The sequence below is a fragment of the Heloderma suspectum genome, chromosome 15 (assembly GCF_057233095.1).
Source record: "Heloderma suspectum isolate Gila_16-S chromosome 15, 16-S_ref, whole genome shotgun sequence".
Lineage (NCBI taxonomy): Eukaryota > Metazoa > Chordata > Lepidosauria > Squamata > Helodermatidae > Heloderma > Heloderma suspectum.
In genome coordinates this window covers 23909588-23928712 of record NC_139472.1, presented here as the reverse complement: position 1 = coordinate 23928712, position 19125 = coordinate 23909588, and the positions used below count along the sequence as shown (strand labels likewise).

At 52.8% G+C, this 19125-nt stretch overlaps 1 protein-coding gene across 3 annotated transcripts in view; it reads right to left on the bottom strand.

Moving 5' to 3' along the window:
- The window catches only part of LOC146335493 (uncharacterized), a 29302-nt gene extending 11107 nt beyond the window's left edge, over nt 1-18195 (bottom strand). Inside the window, exons 1-5 of one of the 3 annotated variants that reach the window (XM_084822160.1) lie at nt 17938-17984; nt 6440-6502; nt 5820-6067; nt 4576-4663; nt 3977-4061 (exon numbers count right to left, since the gene is read on the bottom strand). In XM_084822160.1, coding sequence (XP_084678286.1) covers nt 3977-4061; nt 4576-4663; nt 5820-5937 — 291 coding nt within the window. In that variant the 5' untranslated portion in view covers nt 5938-6067; nt 6440-6502; nt 17938-17984. Of the gene's footprint in view, nt 1-3976; nt 4062-4575; nt 4664-5819; nt 6068-6439; nt 6503-17937 lie in introns of all 3 variants that reach the window. The other 2 variants (XM_084822161.1, XM_084822162.1) reach the window with 2 other exon arrangements.
- Nucleotides 18196-19125: the final 930 nt, after the last annotated feature.

Sequence of the window (19125 nt, the reverse complement as noted above, 5' to 3'; positions counted from 1 at the left end):
CTTAAGGATGTGTATTAGCTTCCATTGGCACAAGAACACCCTATTTAAAAGTTGGGGCTGCAACTCAAGCCGACTGGCGGGGGGCGGGGGCAGGCAAAGTCCTTCCCCACAGCTTAAGCACCACTCAGGGAGCAATCCTGTACTCCAGTTATGCCAGCTGAGAGGGCCACAGGATTTGGCAGAGCACCGGCAGCAGCTCAGCCGGGGCGGAGCACAGGGCAGAAAACAACGGAATGAAATATAATAGGGATAAGTGCCAAGTTCTGCATCTAGGAAAAAGAAACCAAAGGCACAGTTACAAGATGGGGGATACGTGGCTCAACAACACTACAAGTGAGAAGGATCTTGGAATTGTGGTAGATCACAAGCTGAATATGAGCCAACAATGTGATGTGGCTGCAAAAAAGGCAAATGCTATTTGGGGCTGCGTTAATAGAAGCATAGCCTCCAAATCCCGTGAAGTACTAGTTCCCCTCTACTCAACACTGCTTAGGCCTCATCTGGAGTACTGTGTCCAGTTCTGGGCACCGCACTTGAAGAAGGATGCAGACAAGCTGGAGAGGGTTCAGAGGAGGGCAAGGAAGATGATCAGGGGACTAGAAACAAAGCCCTATGAAGAGAGACTTACTTACTTACATACATACATACATACATTTCTATACTGCCCAATAGCCGAAGCTCTCTGAAAGAGAGGCTGAAAGAACTGGGCATGTTTAGCCTTGAGAAGAGAAGACTGAGGGGAGATATGATAGTGCTCTTCAAGTATTGAAAGGTTGTCCCAGAGAGGAAGGCCAGGATCTCTTCTCGATCATCCCAGCGTGCAGGACATGGAAGAATGGGCTCAAGTGGCAGGAAACCAGATTCCGGCTGAACATCCAGAACAACGTCCTGACTGTCAGAGCAATACGACAATGGAACCAATTACCTAGAGAGGCGGTGGGCTCTCCCACCCTGGAGGCGTTCAAGTCGAGGCTGGACAGCCACCTGTCAGGGATGCTCTGACTTGGATTCCTGCATTGAGCAGGGTGCTTGACTTGATGGCCTTGTAGGCCCCTTCCAACCCTACTATTCTATGACTCTATGAGTTCTGGGCAGGATGAGGGCCACTCAGGGTACAAGCACTCACACTGCATGACAGACTTCCCCAACCTGGTGCCCCCCAGATGTGTCTGGGGTTATGTTGCGAAAGGATGACGCTTATAGTGTTTTCAAGGGGGCTGTGATTTGCTACCCACCTTCAGCCTTTGGCTGGGCCAGACGATACATCTACATGCCACAGCTAGACAAAGCAAAGCAAGCAGGCTTGTGGTGACAGGCACTGACCGTGGGCCTGGCCTTCTGTTGGGAGGCGGGGGGAAGAGCGCAGCCTCACGCATGCGCCAGAGGGAGCGCTCTGGCACAGTACAGGGAGCCACGCCGCCATCTCCAGATGGGTTGAAGAAGCTACCTGAGGTGTTTGGGAGGCAGAAGCAGAAGGGGTGCACTGCCCCTCTTCCGGCCTTGGCATCCATCAACAAACAGGGTGGCCAAGGCGGCTTCAGTCCCAATACTGGGTGGGAAACCAGATGGAAAAGGGTCCCGATATCCTTTCCTTCCCAAACAGCCTATAGCTGGTCAGAACAAAAGACCCCACCTTGCTCTCAAAAGCTCCCACTAGGAACATCCACTGAAATTTGGGATGGCTGGAGCTCCATGTCCAGACAGGGCCTGTGAGCTCCACCCTTCGGCTGAGATTTGGGGCTTCTGCTCTTAGACATTTGTTCTCTCTCCTGCCCTTCCACCGCCGACCTCTTGCTCCTAAGCTCTTAGCCAAACAGCCTCTGCAAACTGCTCCTTCCAGGCTAATCCCATTTGGTATCAGTCTGTCCCATATACTGAAACGGGATCCCTCGAAATGAGATCAGAGGCATCTCATAGCCAGGCCAAGGGGGCTGCTGGGCAGGCTCAGAACAGCACAGCCAGAATCTGTGGAGTGGGTTTTAGGAACAGTCCAGCCTGAATGCTGGGCCTCCCATGGGCCTTGGCACTGGAGTCCTGCCCAAGCCAGCCAGTCCCCACATGGGGAAGCCAAGGAGAGAGTGGCCCTCTGTTCAGCTGCCTCCGAATCAAATTCCCCCCTCAGGACTACTATGCAAGCAGCATGCCATTGGTTCTCCTGCCCGGAGAGGAAGTGGCTAGAAATAGGCTCCATGTCAAATGCATCTGACTAGACCAACTTGGGCAAAAGGCTTCTACTGCAGCTCTTCCGAGTGGCCTGGACCTGCTCCCAGAGCCGGTTTGCGGCTCCCTCCATTCAACAGAGGTCCCAGAAACCAGTTTAGGGCACGCGCAGAAAGTCAAGAGACACAACAGAGCCTCTGATTTGGGTGAGGTGCTCAGGCTCGGATGGGTTCCTAGGAAAGGAGTTCAGCCACAGTGGAATTAGTTCCACGAAAATTGCCATTGTGGTTATTAGGGTACCCGTCGTTAATTTTTTTTTGGGGGGGGACAAAAAGCTTTGGGAATCTGTACCCGCCACCCCCACCTGGAGTCAGATGAGTGTCCAAATCCCATGGGGAGGCTGCCCCCTGGACGTACTGCACATTCTGAAGTCACATCACTTTTGTATTTGAATCCCGATGCACGAAACCTGCCTGATCCACAGGGGCACAGCTAGTTCACCTTGACTCAGAAAGGGACAGCAGGGAGTGAGCTGACTGCCCCCCCCCCCAGAGGTCATGAGCAGGCTGGGGCATCTGCCAGGGAGGGAGAGAGGCACAACACAGAGGCACGCTCCTGCCTGCTGGGTTTGGCCACCCCCAGAGGAGTGCTTGTTGGGGCATCCAGCACCAAGGCAATGGCCAGGTTTGGATGACACGCTGCAGCTCATCGTGGGTTATTTAACCCACGAGGAGCCACAGCACCCATGGGGGGCATGTTGCATATCTAACCCCCACTTGGGGTTGTCGAGTGTCAAGTATCGGGGTTGTCATGGTTGTCGTGCCATGCGACCCCAGCAAGCACAGGTTATGCAAGGGTTAAACAACCCTCGCATCGCCCTGAAACAAGACAATGGGTTATGTGGGGGTCGTTTAACCCTCACATACCCACATTCACCAGGTTCACATGACACAAACACCCCCAAATGGGGGCTGCACATTCAAAATGGCGGCCGGACGCACCCCGGACTTGCCACAGCTTCGCTATACGGTAAGTAACCCGCAGTGGGCTGCCGTGTCACATGAACAGCACCCGTGGCCCCAGAGAGTCTGCTCAGCCCCCGGCGGGGCATCTCGCACCATCACTTTGCCTCCACAGTGGCCTTGTACGGGGCCAGGGGCCCAGAGGCCCTCCCCTCCCCTCCCCTTTGTAGCTGCCCCCCATTTCCCCACAGCTTCTTACAGCTTATTTCTCGCCAGAAAATCCCGTCACGGAGGGCGACGCAGGCCAGGCTGCTAAGGGCTTTTGGACTGGTAGTGCCAGGAGCCCCCCCCGTCTGGAGGCCCCAAGTGTCGCACAGCAAGCCCCAGCAGAGCAGGAGGAGGGCCTTCCAGGCACCTCCAGCTGCAGCGTGGGGACAGCCTCTGAAGCCTGGAGCGCCAGTGCAGGGGGCCCGGTCCCCATGCCTGGCCTAGCGGCCTGGGGCTCTGGAGGCCCTACGACTGCCGGGGAAACCAGGAGCCAGCAGCCCTGGACCACAGTGCCCCAGCAGCCCCTCTGAGGGCCAGCCACCCCTTGCTCCCTCTCCCGCCCCCCTGGGTTCCCCTGGCCACAGAGCTCCGTGTCCAGAGGCCCCTGCGGGGCCCGTCTCCAGCGATGGCTGAGCTCGGCCCCAAATGCCCGCAAGCCCCTTCTGAGCAGCCAGCCCCAGGGTTGCAGGCTGTGCTGCAGCGGCCCAAACCAAGCAGCCCAATGAAAGGGCAGCCTGGGCAGCCAGCCACGCCCTGCTCCCGCGAGGCGGGGTACAAGGCATGTGGCCCCCCTTGGCTCCACGTACCTGCTGGCCGTTCTCCCCCCCCGGGCACCGCTCCTTGGCCGTCCTCTGAACATCTTCCTGGGCAACTCTGGAATCCCTCCCCTCGCTGCACATGACGGGGTGAGGACAGAAGAAAGAAGCAGTCAGAGCAGCAGCCCCCTGGCCTGCTGGCCGCAGGATGCACCCTGAAAGGGACACATGCGTTCTGCCTGCTCAGAGGGGGCCCTCTCAGCTCATGCTAATCCCCCACAGTCTGCAGACCCAGGACGCGAGGGGAGAGCAGCTAGGGCCTCCACCCCCTGATAAGCCGGGCACCGGCGCCGCCACCCGGGACACCACCCGGGGGGGGGGGGGCTTTTCTGCTGAGGCTTGTGCTGGCAGAGGCTTGGGGGGGGCAAGCTGGCCTGGGAAAGAGCTGGCCAACTGCATGCAAATATGGGCCACACCCCAGGGCCCACAACCTGCTAAAGCCACAGCAGAGGCAGGACTAGAACCCAGGCCTGCTCCAGCGGCATGGGACCACATCGCATTCCCCTACACACTGCCCACTGCCAAAAGAGAGCCCCTCAAGAAAGCTTCACCCTACACGTGCTCCTGTAACTCAGAGACTGGCTGCTTACTGGCTTGTTCCTCCAGGGCCTGCAGCTTCTTGGCGATCTGGACGTCTTTCTGGAAAAGCTGGTTCTTCTGGATGTTGGAGGCACAGTGCTGCTCAACCGGAGGGAGACAGGAGGATTTGCTGTGGGCACGGAAATGAGAAAGCCGCGCATGTCCTCCCCTCTCCCTCCGCCCTGATCGGAAGCAGGCGAAAGCAGGCACTGAACTCCCCTGGGAAACAAACAGTCCAAGAAGTCTGGGAGTGGGGGCGGGGGCTCAAGGCCCAGGGAGGCGTGGAGGACTCTGCCGGGACAGCACAGCCAGACCCAGAGGGCCAAGGAAGGAGCAGCCAGGATGCCAGCCCCCTGGCCCGCTGCCCACCCCGGCCCGCTGGCAGAAGTGGCGCCTCCCGAGGCTCAGCTCCACCTGGCTGGCACCGGCTCCCCTCCAGCTCACTGCCTGCGCATGCTGCAGAAGCCACGCACCCCCTGGGCGGGGCCTCAGCAGGAGAGGCCTTTCTGCAGAGGCCCGAAGAGGAGCAGGGCGCAAGGATGCACTCCGAGTCCTTGCAGCACTCAGAGCGGCCCAGGCAGCCTCTCCCGCCGCCAGCCCAGCCCAGCCGGTGCCCCGGAGCAGCAGGAACTGCCTGCCCGCCGCCCTTCCCCGCGGTTCCCCTCTCCCAGCATCTGCTTTCCCAGCCCCCGGCCAACGGCAAGCGCCCTGCCTGCCTGCCATTCCCAGGGCGGGGACCAAAGCGCCCCTTCCCAGGAGGCCCCCCGGCTGCTCTCCGGGGGTGGTTTGCCGCCTGCACGGGCAAAGCAACGCAGCGGTGGCGGCTCAGCTGCGTGGAGCGCGGGCTGCAGAAGGGCAGGAAGAGGCGCGCCGCAGGGCAGCAGCCCTCTGGTCACCCCCAGCGCCCCCCCAGCGCAGAAGCCAAGCCGGCAGCAGCCGCGGCTGCTTGGGGAGGGTGCGCTTCATGACTTTTGCCTCGCCAGGCACTGGAGCAGCACTGAAGGGGAAGCGAGGGGTTTGGGGGGGCCTCCCTTGCCAGGACCCAGGAGCAGTGGGCACTGTAGCCAGGGTGTCTGCGCCTGGAGGAGAGGCGGCCAGTCCCCCAGGCAGCCGCTCACGCCTCCTTCCCCTCTCAAGGGCTGCAGGAACAGGGAGAGGGATGAGGGGGAAGGCTCCCCGCCTCCTCTGTCCACCGCTTCCAGCTGCAGGCCGCTTGGCCCGCCCGCCCGCCCCGGGCACGCCCCATCTGACGTGCCATTAAATGTCACCACTGGCAGGGTGTGGGAGGCACTGGGGAGAGAAGGGTCAGCGTGTGCATCGATTTCACTGCTGTGGTGGGAAAGTCTTGACGTCACGGGATGATTCATGGCCATGAGTCATGGCAGCCAAAAACATTACGGGATGAGCGAAGTGATAACTTTGGGCTGCAGAAGGGGGCCATTCCTTTCCAACAGCTGCCAGGAGAAGCCAACCTTGAGAATGTCCCTCAAAATGCTACGTCGCCTGGAGAGATCAGAACCTTGTTAAAATCAACACAGTTGATTCACCGAAGTCTTCACCTCCATTTAATTAACTACAAAATAGTAACAAAATCTGGAATAAAGAGTCAGAGGCATCCCATACTTAACCCAAGACTGGTTCTGAAGGCTGCCTTGAGCTCATGTCCCTGCTGAACCTCCAAAGGCCCTGTTCATTCGCGGGTGGCTCCAGACTGAGATCGTGGCCTCTTAGATTAGTGCTCTGACGTTTCTGGAACAAGGCCAAAGGCCTGGCCAGGGAAAAGGACGCTCCACCCACCCCCGGAGCACTGGCCAGAAAGGAGGGTGCCCCCGGCTCGCTCTGACCTGTCCCACCAGCCCGCATCCCCATTCTTACTCTCTCGCTCTTGCAGGCAGTAGGCCAAAGTGCCATCTTCCAGGACAGCAAAATCCCGGCAAACTGCAGGGAAAAGAAACACGCACAGACCCAGCAAATAACAACAGGCCTTAGTTCTGTTAATAAAGCTCATCAGCACAAGTTGATACTTGGGGGGCCGACAATTCCTCCCGTCTGCTCACCAACAGCCCCTTTGAAGAGGAAACAACACTTCTGGAAGGAGGAGAACAGCAGCGGGCAGGGAGAAGAGGAGGACGTCACCCCCTCAAACAGATTTCTCCACTCCAAACTGGCCCCTCCCCAGCAGGTTTCAAAGGAAGCGGGGCGGGGGGGAGGCAAGGTCAGTGTCTTTGGGCAAAAGGGCAATACGTGTCTCGTTTTAAGGTCGGCCCTGGAGAGACAACAATTCTTTGGAGGGAGCCTGGCTTCCTAACAACTTCTTCATCACCGCCAATTATTTATAAACAGCACTTTGAACGAGGACGCCAGCACTGGACAGAAACAAAAGCCACCCACGCTCTGCCACGGCACTAGCGGGGCCCCATTCGAAACAAACATGCATTAGAGAAGCACAGGCCGGCGTTTAATTCAGACAGAGGGCAATGGTTTGACAACAGCCTTACGTAGATGCGCCATAAAAAGGGTGGGAATTCCACCTCATGGGTGGAAGAAGCACTGATGGTGCAGCACGGTCATTCCCATATTGCAGGTGGAGGGACTGAGACCACGAGAAGAGCAGCCACCTGAAAACCGCCCGGAGAGCGCTCCGGAGAGGCAGGGTTCTCTCTGCTCAAAGGTGCAGCTGCAACACCACGTGCACAACCCACCGGGAAGCAGCTCTTTGCACACTCAACAGTGCTGGAGAAACTGCACATGACACAGCAGCCGCAGAATGTGATGCCGCCCAGCTCCGCATCTCAGGCAGCCACCAGCTGAGCTCCGGCACCCACTCTGCTGCAGGAGAGAGGCAGCCGTGACAGCAGCCGTGGCAGCGGCTCCTCCTTGCCGAGAACGCAGCCAGCCCTGCCCGAGGCCTCCCTGCGGGAGCTCTGCCAGACACTAGGCGTGGGACCCCCGTGCCTCCGCCCCGCCCCCACGAACACCAGCCGCCCACTCTCGTGCCGGGAAGCCGTGCCGCCGCGGCAGCGTTCCACTTGGTGCGGCTGAAGGAGGTGCTGAAAGGTCTCTGCCTGCACACTGTTCACACAACAAGGGTGGGGAGGGGTGGGGAGAGGGGAATGCCTGGCAGGGGCCTCTGCTGATGCAGCCCTGCAGCCCCTTGATTCGGCCCTCGCCGCTCAACCAAATGTTGAAACAAGGGGTGGTATAAAAAAAAAAGTTTGCCACTTGGAAGGGAAAACATTTTCAGGTTGTAAGAAAGAATGATATTCCACATGTGTCCTTTGGATGCAGCCCATAATGAGTTCTGCTCCAGCAACGGCCCTCACTGCTTAGCGGCACCAACTTTATCATGGGGCCTGGCTGCTCACTGGGGCGGTGCGAAGTCTGCTGCAAAAGACACTTCCAGCCCCCACAAGTGGGGGGTCCGCCACGCGCAGCCTGCCTGCTGAGGCCCAACCCCCGGCAGCAGTTTCCCAGGCCACGAAACCCACAGCAACAAGCCCCCCCCCCACAATGCTCTTCAAGAGCTCTGCACATGCTCTCCCACCCCACTGCATCCCAAAGGCCTTCCAGACGGATAGCTCCTCGCACTGATCAATCACTGATCGTCCACCGTAACCCACAAGCAGATTTATTTAAAGAATTATTACTATTACTTATCATTTTAGTGCTTCAGCTAAAAAAAAAAATGGAAAAGAGTTCCAGAGGGGCTCACCTATCAGTAAAAAACCAAGACAGTCCTAGCCCTCAGGTTTACAATCTAAAACGTCATAATGCAAAAGGAAAAAGGATGGGGAAGGAAGAGAAAAAACACAAACTCAGGCCCTAGTTCTTAGCTAGGAAGTGCTTAATGGCCTGTTGGGATGGGGCACAGCTCCAGGAAGGGGGCAGCTGGCCTCTCAGGTGAGCAGATGGAGTGGCCCTGCTCCCCTCCTGCTCCTCCCTCACTGCAGCCAGGTGGAATGGCTGCTGCCACGCGACAGTCGATGGACGCGCAAGACTGTTTTAGCAAGGTGGGTGAAGGCGGTAACCAGAAAGGGCTTTTTTTGAAAAAGTGATCAAACTGCTCAGGTGATCTTGAGATGGAAAATGAAATCCAAATGAGAAAGTACTGTAATAATGGATAACTTTGATTACCCTCACAATGACTGGATAAATGTGTGTCATTCACAACAAAAAGATACAATTTCTCAATACCCTAAACAACTGTGCCCTAGAACAGTTGGTCATGGAATCAACCAGAGGGTAGGCGACCCTGAACTAATCCTAAATGGACTGTGAGCGTTGTCAAATGAATTGGAAACAGTGGCCACAATGCTAGCAAATTTAATGTATACATAAGTGGGAAACTGCCAAGGAAGCCCAACCAAGTCACATTTGCTTTCAGAAAGGGATACTTTTGTAAAATGAGGAAACTGTTAATAACAGTAAAAAAGAATGTTGAAAAGGAAAGTCAAGAGGGTCAAAATCTCTTCAAGATGCTTGGGGGTTACTCAAAACCACAATCATAGAAGCTCAGCTACAATATGTACTGCAAGCCAGAAAAGGCAGCACCACGTCCAAGAGGTCACTAGCATGGCAGTATCAAGAGCAGTATCAAAGAAGCTGTTAGAGAAAAGAAGGGTGCCTTCAGAAAACGGAAGTCTGGGCCAAATGGGGAAAACATAAAGGAACTCAAACTTGCTCAGAGGAAATGCCAGCAGACAATAAGGGATCCAGCAGCAGGAGCAGCAAAATGGTATTCAGAAGCATGTTGCTAATAACATTAAGGCCAAGAATAAAAAAAAATCTTTGAATACCTCAGAAGCAGGAAACTGGCTAGGGAGGCAGTTGGACCATTGGATGACAAGGGATTTAAAGGAGTACTAATGAAAGATAAGTAGATTACAGGGGGGACACAGGAAATTACAGGCCACTTAGCTTAATATTTGTTCTGGGTAAATTGGTGGAAAGCATTATTGTTGTCAATTATATAGAAGGGCAGTCTTGCTAGAAAGGAATCAACACGCTTGCTGCACAGGGAAGTCCTGTCTCACTAACCTTTTAGAGTTCTCTGTCAATAAATATGTGGACAGGAGTGATCTGGTAGACATTGTTTATATAGGGTTATAAAAAGAGTAACTGGTAATATAAAGTGTGTGTGTGTGTTACAATAGGGGCATAGCACTACAACATTCCCATATTTAAGTGGTATTTCACTATTATTTTAATAATGTTTACAAAAATTATCACTGGGTAAGTGTTTTGGATGTCTGAATCCTTAACCCTCCAAGGCAATACATTTTTAGCCTGATTAGCCCCCATCATGGTCAAAACCTCAGGAGAAAAACCCACTGCATAAATCTTATTCCATATCCAGAAACTGTGTGAAGGAAGGACTCCTTCACCCAGCACAGAGGTAAAACTACAGAATTTGCTACCACAAGAGGCAGTGATGGCCACCAACTTGCATGGCTTTAAAAGGGGGTTAGACACGTGCATGGAGCAGCAGGAGGAGGAGGCGGCTATCAGTGGCTACTAGTCACAGCGGTCACACTATTGCCTCCAGGACTGGAGGCGGTGTGCTTCTGTATGCCAGTTGCTGGGGAACATGAGCGGGAGGGGGCTGCAACTGCACTCATGCCCTGCTCTGGGCTTCCCGTTGGAGCTTCTGTTCGGCCACTGTGGAGACAAGATGCCACGACTCTTCTTATGTTCTTAAACTGAGATACTGTTAGGTACTCGACCCCCCCCCCCCCGCCAGATTCAGAACAGTATAACTCGATCCCAAGAATCAAGGCTGTGAGATCTCATGGGTTGCGGTCCAGCTCGAATAAAGAGCTGAAGCCTTGGCACATTTCAGAAGACCAAGGGCAGACCAGAAGAGCGGTGCCCACACTGCCTCCACGGGGGTCTGGAGCCTTTAATTCAGACTGTGGCTCCGAACAGCATCTGGCTAGGCGACTTGGCCTTAAAACGCCTCCAGTGCTAAGGGTACGTGGGAACTACCTTTAGCGTGAGAAAAAGCAGGCAATTGCGGGAGCTGATGGCTTGCCACAGACTCTGCATCTGGAGCAGCTGCGGACGCAATGGTCAGATGCCCAAGTGAGCCAGCAGGCTGCGACACCGGCACCCTCACAACAACGGAGCGGAAGAAGCGTCCTGAAGCTGGATCAGACCAAGGTGGCTCCACCTCACTCGGCATTCTGTTCACACAGTCGCCAACCAGCTGCCTGTGGGAAACCCACAAGCAGGACTTCACCACCACCACCACCACCAAGGCCATTTCCAAAAAAGCAGTGAGCTGGTCTTTGTGGTTCCTCAGCTGACGACGATTTGGCTCAGCCACTGAAGCTTTCTACAACGGGAGCCTCAGGATCGCTCCCCACAAAGGCAGCGTTTGGGAACGGAGTGCTCTGCTTCGAGGCTGGGAAACACACACGGAGGCACCAGCCCAGCAGGCGGGATGGCGCCTCACCAGGCTGCCCCACTCCCAACAGGCCCTGCCACACAGCCCCATGGCTTGCTTAGACATCAAAAACATCACGCTTGTCCCTTGCTGCTGCTACAAAAATGCTACATGCCAGTCAGGCCTCACATTGCTAAAAACAACGAGAAAGGGATATCCATGAGTTTTACCTCCTTCTCCACAAGGCCTCTGCACCCAGGCCTCCACAAGGCCTCTTGGGTATTGGCTTAACACTGCCTAGGGATGTACGGACTGTGTAAAATCCACTCCGTCTGTGTTCCACGGATTGCCAGGTGCCTTTTGTTCCGTCATCCGCCCATAGGCGGATGCAGATGATTATTTTTTCGTCATGCAGAAAAATCTGCAAATATTTATGTAAGTATTTAATGTAAGTATTTACGTAAGTATTTACATAATTTATCTCAGTACGTAACATTTAGCGTATTGTTCCCCATTCCATTCAATGTTTCCTCAGCAGAAACCTACATATTTTCCTACGAATACATATGTGTAAATTTGGGGAAAGTAAAAAAATCATCCAAATGTCCACGGACTCCGCAAGGCCTGAGGGGGTCGCTCTGCAGCGGATTCCACAGGTTGGATTCTTAGAAATCCAAGCTCATTTTAGTCCATCTCAAATTTCTCCAGCATCCCTAACCCTGCCCGACTGCAGGGTCACTGGGAAGGTTTCTCCACGACAACAGAAGGAGATGGAAGGAGAAGCCTATTGTGGCTTACCCAGATTTTTCAAGGAGCCAGCTTTGCTCCGCGCAGGGCTCCACGAGCAAGTGTCTGGCACCAGTAAAAGTCGCTTCACAGAACATACTTCTGGGTAGGGTGGGGGGGTTGGAGTGAGTGCCATCTGACAGGCAGGGGCTGCTCAACCAATAATAGAGGCTCCCCCCCTCCAGGCTCCCCCGCTTTCTCCTTTGATAAAATCCCAGGAGGTTTCCTTCCCTGTATCCACAGAAATCACTCTCTTTCTCTCTCTCTTCCCGACTTCCTTACAGCAACAATCATGACTGGAACACAGTCTTCTTGCTGCCCTGCTGCGATCCATCGAAGCTTTGACATTAAGGCTCTCTATGTGTGGTATTTCGATTCATGGGGGGATCTCAGTAACTTTGGGAGTGTGCATTTCAGGAATAAACCTCACTGACCACAATGGGAGTTACTTCCAAGTAGACACACACGTTTGTGCTGGGAAACAAGGGGAAACAAAGCGAGGGGAAACCAGCCCCCTTTCTAACCTGATGCTGCGCAGGAATGAAGGTCTGAATTAGTTACTTCCGAAGGCAATAAACCAAACGGCAGCTTGGGGAAAGCACTTTACAGCCTTCAGGGAATTAGTACTTTAAAATGTGCTATTTCAACTGAGGGGGATCTCTGGTGTGTGTATTCGGCCTCATTGGCCACAATGGGAGTGACTACTGAGTAGACACTAATTGGTTTGTGCTGGGAAACACAGGGACAGGAAACACCCCTTGACCAGGGTCACGGTCACCTGGGCCGGGCTGGCATGCCCGAGGTCAATGCGGGGGCTGGGCCACACGACAACTACACCTCGGAGAACCCAACTTAAGGAAAAGAAGCGGACTTTAAGCAGTCTCAGGAAATCTTGTTTTTCCCTGATAAGTTCTGGGGTGGCTGCTGGATGGCCGCGACGTCATGTGTCCCTAACAACCTCTACATGCGGCCCACTTAGCATAAATCACTCATGGAGGCACCCCTGGGGCAGCCCCCACCCCACCGTTTCCGGATGAACGGCCAACCAGCCTCCTAAAACTGGCATATGAGCTGCCCCTTTTTAACGAAAGGCCACCTCCATTGTGGTAGATCTTCTAAAAACTTATATCGCTACCCACTTCCTGGAAACGGAACTCAAAGGCAAACAAAGTCAACAATATTTAAAACAATTTTAAAAGCCGAAATAAACAAACAAGAAGTTTATAAAAACAGCAGTTAACCATGAGAGGTAAAAAAAGAAAATAAGAAAAAAGGAGGCTCGGAGAACAATTCACCGAACGCCTTCGTAAAGAGCCAGGTTTTTACATACTGCCTAAAACAGCGCAGGGTCAAGGTCTGACGAATCTCCGCTGGCCCCTGCGGCAGACCCGCGCATGCATGCCGAGCGCCATGAGGTTGGGAGATCTGAAATAGAGCCCTAGGTGAGGACTGGAACACACAGGGAGGAACATATGGGAGAAAGCTATCCTTCAGGTGTCCACGGTGTTTAGGGCTTTAAAGATTAACAGCAGCACCTTAAAGTGAGCCCGGGATCAAACTGGCAGTCACCACAATTCAACTAAAATAGGCATAACAGGGCCAAAGCCCTTGGCACCCACCAGCAACCTGGCTGCCACATTTTGCACCAAGGCTGTTTCTGGACACTTATCAAGGGCAGCCCCACATAAAGCGCACCGTTGTAGTCTAACCTAAAGACGACTGGGGTATGAATGGATCTGGCAAGGTCAGCCTTTGTCAGGAACAGTCGCAGATGGCAAGCCAGCCACGGCTGGGAACAGGGGCGCCTCACAGCCAGCGCCCCCTGCACACGTAGCAAGCGTGCCAGATCAGCAGACACCCCCAAACCTGACCTTTCAGAGGTGGTGCAACTCTGTCCTAATCCTGAGTCAGGTAATTCACCTACCAACAGTACTTCCTTCTTGTCAGGATAAGCGTTGAGCTTGTTTTGCCCCATCCGGTCCCTGACAGCTGCCAGATGGCAGCTGAGTATTTCCACTGCCTCCTTCAGAGTAGAGGAAGATGAGAGATATCGCTGCACACTGACAACGCTGCATCCCTCATCCCCCGATGGTCTCACCCAGTGGTTTCATGTGGATATTGATTAGATGATGGGGGTCCACACGGGACAAGATGGAACCCCGCAGAGCCCCATGGGCCACAGGGTGGAGTAGTGGTCCCCCAGCACCACTGTCTGGGTCCGATCGGTCAGGAATGAATGGAACCAGCTCAATACCGTATTACCAATCCTAATCCCCTCAAAACAGTCCAGAAAGATACCATGGTCGATAGTACAAATGCTACTGAGAGGTCCAGGAGAATCAACAGGGCTGCTGCATGTGATCTCCTGGTGTAAGTCATCCACTAGGGCAGCCAAGGCAACAGAACCAGGCTGAGAGCCAGACTGTAAAGGATCTGGATAGTCACTTTCACCCAGTAACCCCTTCGGGCTCTGGCACCACTGCTCATTCATGCACTTTGCCCAGAAAAGGTATATTTGAAACTGAGCAACAGTTCTTCAGGTCCGAAGAATCCAAAGAGGCTGTGCCACCACTTCTTTCAATACCTGAGGTCCATATGCTTCCTTCAAAGGTTCATTCCCTACTTTGCAGACCCAAAGGGTGTAAGCCGGACTGTATTATTTTCACAAGCTACAATGGACAAAGGTCAAGTACACAAGTGATGGGTCAAACTTCTCCAAGGCCAATAAGATGAAAGGTATCTGGTAACTGAGTCTCTACCCACCTCCAGAACTGCAACTGGCAAACTGAAGCCCAAGCCCAGCGGATCTGAGCAATTTTACCTGCAAAGCGCTTCGCAAACAAGTTACGGCAGGTCTTCCAATGTAATCCTCCACTTCTATCTGAGGGCCAAGCTGTAAAAGGCCCTTCACCACACAAATCAACCAGACAACAACTGCACAGATGCAACAGGGCGGGAAAAGTAAGGCTTCTTTGCTGCCGTGACTGCCCAAGAATAGGCTCGATAATGAACTCTATGCTGCGTTCCATCAGACCCACTACAAGTTTTCCTGCACCGTTGCTCTATCTTCCTGCTTGCTTCATCACTTCATAAAGTAATTGATTTTACTGTGCAAGAACTGTGCATGAAATGCTGACAAGCACTCATCTATTTCAACAGAGTTCAGCTCTCTTCCTCTAAGGGTTCACAGAATCATAGAATAGTAGGGTTGGAAGGGGCCTACAAGGCCATCGAGTCCAACCCCTGCTCAATGCAGGAATCCAAGTCAGACCATCCCTGACAGATGGCTGTCCAGCTTCGTCTTGAATGCCTCCAGTGTGGGAGAGCCCACCACCTCCCTAGGGAATGGGTCCCATCGTGTTGCTCTAACAGTCAGGAAGTTTCTCCGGATGTTCAGATGGAATCTGGCTTCCTGTCACTTGAGCCCATTATTCCGTGTCCTGCACTCTGGGAGGATGGAGAAGAGATCCTGGCCTTCCTCTCTGGGACAACTTTTCAAGTACTTGAAAAGCACTATCCTATCTCCCCCCCCAGTCTTCTCGTCTAAAGGCTAAACATGCCCAGTTATTTCAGTCTCTCTTCACAGGGCTTTGTTTCCAGTCCTCTGATCATCTCTGCTGCCCTCCTCTAAACCCTCTCCAGTTTGTCTGCATCCTTCTTCAAGTGTGGTGCCCAGAACTGGACACAGTACTCCAGATGAGGCCTAAGCAGTGCTGAGTAGAGGGGAACTGGTACTTCCCAGGATTTGGAAGCTATGCAATTAATGCAGCCCAAAAGAGCATTTGCCTTTTTTGCAGCCACATCACATTGTTGGCTCATATTCAGCCTGTGATCAACAACAATTCCAAGATCCTTCTCGCTTGTAGAGACACATATCCCCCATCTTGTAACTGTGCATTTGGTTTCTTTTTCCTAGGGGCAGAACTTGGCATTGATCCCTATTCAATGTCATTCTGTTGTTTTCTGCCCAGCGCTCCAGTCTATCCAGATCACTTTGAATTTTGTTTCTGTCTTCCACAGTATTAGCTATCCCGCCCAATTTTGTGTCATCTGCAAATGTGATCAGCATTCCCTGCACCTCCTCCTCCAAGTCATTAATAAAAATGTGGAAGAGCACTGGGCCCAAGACTGAGCCCTGCGGTACCCCACTCGTTCCCTCTCCCCAGTTGGAGAAGGTCCCATTGAGAAGCACGCTTTGAGTCCGATTCTGTAGCCAACTGTGGATCCACCCAATCATTGTTTCATCTAGCCCACTTTGAGCTAGTTTGCTCATCAGGAGATCATGGGGCACTGTGTCGAAAGCTTTGCTGAAGTCAAGGTATATGATGTCTACAGCATTCCCACAGTACACAAGGGAGGTTACTTGATCCAAAAATGAGATCAGATTCGTCTGGCAAGATTTGTTCTTGACAAATCCATGTTGGCTTCGAGTCATCACTGCATTGTTTTCAAGGTGCTTCCAGATGGATTGCTTTATCATCAGCTCCAGAATTTTCCCAGGGACTGATGTCAGACTGCCTGTTCTGTAGTTCCCAGGTTCCTCCTTTTTGAAGATAGGGACATTAGCCCTCCTCCAGTCACCTGGCACTTCACCCGTCCTCCGTGATTGCTCAAAGAGAATAGACAGTGGTTCTGAGAGTTCTTCTGCCAGTTCCTTTATGACCCCAGGATGCAGTTCATCTGGTCCTGGAGATTTGAACTCATTCAAAGTCATTAGGTGTTCCTTGACCATATGCCTATCGATCTCGAGCTGCAATCCTGCCCCTTCAGCCTGTACTTCGCCTTTGCCACGGGGGTCATAGACCCTCTTTTGGGAGAAGACTGAGCCAAAGTAGGAATTGAGCACCTCTGCCTTTTCTTTGTCATCTGTTATCATTTTGCCATCCTTATTTATTAGATGAACCACCATTTCTTTCCTCTGCCTTTTACTTTGCACGTAGCTGAAGAAAGCCTTTCTGTTGCTTTTAGCCTCCCTCGCTAACCTCAGCTCGTTCTCAGCTGTAGCCTTCCTGACGCCATCCCTGCAATTCCGTGCTACCTGCCTGTACTCTTCCTTTGTCGCTTGGCCTTCCTTGTTTCCACTTCCTATATGTGTCCTTTTTTGTTTTCATAGAATAGTAGGGTTGGAAGGGGCCTGCAAGGCCATCGAGTCCAACCCCTTGCTCAATGCAGGAATCCAAGTCAGAGCATCCGTGACAGATGGCTGTCCAGCCTCATCTTAAATGCCTCCAGTGTGGGAGAGCCCACCTCCTCCCTAGGGAATTGTTTCCATTGTCGTATTGCTCTAACAGGTAATCTCTAAGTTTTTTGTGAAGCCGCACTGGCTTCTTCTGTTGTCTTCCACCTTTTCTTCTTGTTAGAATGTTTTGTAATTGTGCCTTGAGAATTTCCTTTTTTAAAAGCTCCCACCCATCCTGGACTCCTTTTCTCGTTAGCGTCACTTGCCATGGGACCTTCCTGATCATTGTTCTGAGTTGATTAAAATCAGCTTTCCTAAAATCCAGGGTACGTGCTTGACTACACTCGGCTTTTGCTTCCCTTAGAACCAAGAACTCAAGTGCAACATGGTCGCTTTCCCCCAGAGTTCCTGTAACTGCTACTTTATCCACTAAGTCATCCCTGTTGCTTAGGATCAAGTCAAGGATAGCCGATCCTCTAGTTCCGTCCTCTATTTTCTGTAGGAGGAAGTTATCTGCCACACAAGTCAGGAATTTCCTGGGGGGGCCATGTTTTGCGGAATTTGTCTCCCAACAAATATCGGGGAAATTGAAGTCCCCCATTACCACTACATCATGCTTCCTTGAAACATTGGCTATTTGCTTTTCAAAAGTTTCATCCTCATCTTCTCCTTGATTGGGTGGCCGGTAGTAGACTCCGACCACCAGGTTCCTTTTATTCTTTGCTCCATTTATTTTGATCCAGACGGTTGTTGAGGAACCTTCAGTTTTGCTGCTATCCCTATGGATTAGTTCTATTTCACAAGGAGACACAACATGTTTTTCAGTGAGATATACTTATTCTCTCACATCCTTGCTACTAGGGACAATCACCTGGACAATACTAATCACAACTTTGAAACAGCCATATTTGCCTAATATGATATTTGCAATGGGCATCCATTCATTTTTATTAATGAACTTATGAAATGGAAGTATTTCCTCCCCACATCACTGGTCTGCAGACCCTGAACATCCCAGCTTACCTTCCTGAACGGGAGGCAGGCAGGAGCTGTCAGTGTCCACATCAGCCATCTTCTTTGGCGCCACCCGGACTGTGCTTTCTTGGGACCAAGCAGCTTTCTGGAACACCCCAGAGGGCAAAGACCACCTGCAAGAACACACAGCGTCTTACTGGGACTCAGTGACAATGATAACCAGCACGGGTTTTTAGAGACGCTGGGGGTAATCTGCTTTGCACTGTGCAAACCCAGTTGCCTCCGTGGCTTTCAGGAAGTTTGTCTGACAGCCCGTTGGCCCAGGCAGAACAAACACGCTTCTCTCAAAGCTCCTTCCTGGGGCTCATGCAAGAGGAAACATCCTTGTGTACAGTCCCCAGGTCTTTTGGAATGTACGGACTGAGGGATATGCACCAACTGTGTTTCTGGAGAACGCTGTGCATGTGTTTTTAAATTAAGGCCACTGGTTAGCATGTGATATGCTTAACAGAAGAGGAGGAACTCATCGCGCTCCAGACAGCCTCCATCTACAGAAAGCTAAGAAGTGCAGGCCGGGAGCCAAAGAGCTCCTTGCGGCACTCGCAACACTTTGGGCATGCGCAGAAGAAAGCCAGAATTGGCTTTCCTTTGAAGGACAAGCACACATACACCCCTTCCTCCCTGGCCCCTGCCATCCCATGTCAAACACCAGTGATGAAACGCCATTCATTTTAAAAAATAAGAGTGTTCTGTGTTCTGGGGAGGTGGGGCGGGGGGCAGCCTGCTGCTTGAGAAACACAAGTCCAAACCTCATGGAATTACACAGGCCTTTGGATCCAGGACACTAATATTTGCAACATTTTAAAATACCCACCAAAATTCAAAGAACGAAAGAGTCAGTGTTACAAAAAGCCAGGCTCCATCCTGCCATGACAAGCATGTCAGTCATGCCCCACCTCAGGAAGGCCAGGAGACCTTTCAGAGCAGAGTGACGAGCCTGGGGGGCCCAGTCTGAATCTCCATTCGGCAGCCATGGGTGAGCTTGGGCCAGGCATGTTCTCAAAGCCTCACCTGCCTTGCAGGGTTGATGTGAGGGGAATGTTGACTCGTTCCAGGGACCCTGGAATCAGGCCCTCCATTCTCCGAGATCTTGCGCTCTCTCCACATGCTTCAGCTTGTCATCACTCGGCCAACGAGCCTGGAGAGTGCTATGCAAGAGAAGGGTGAGTGCAAGGC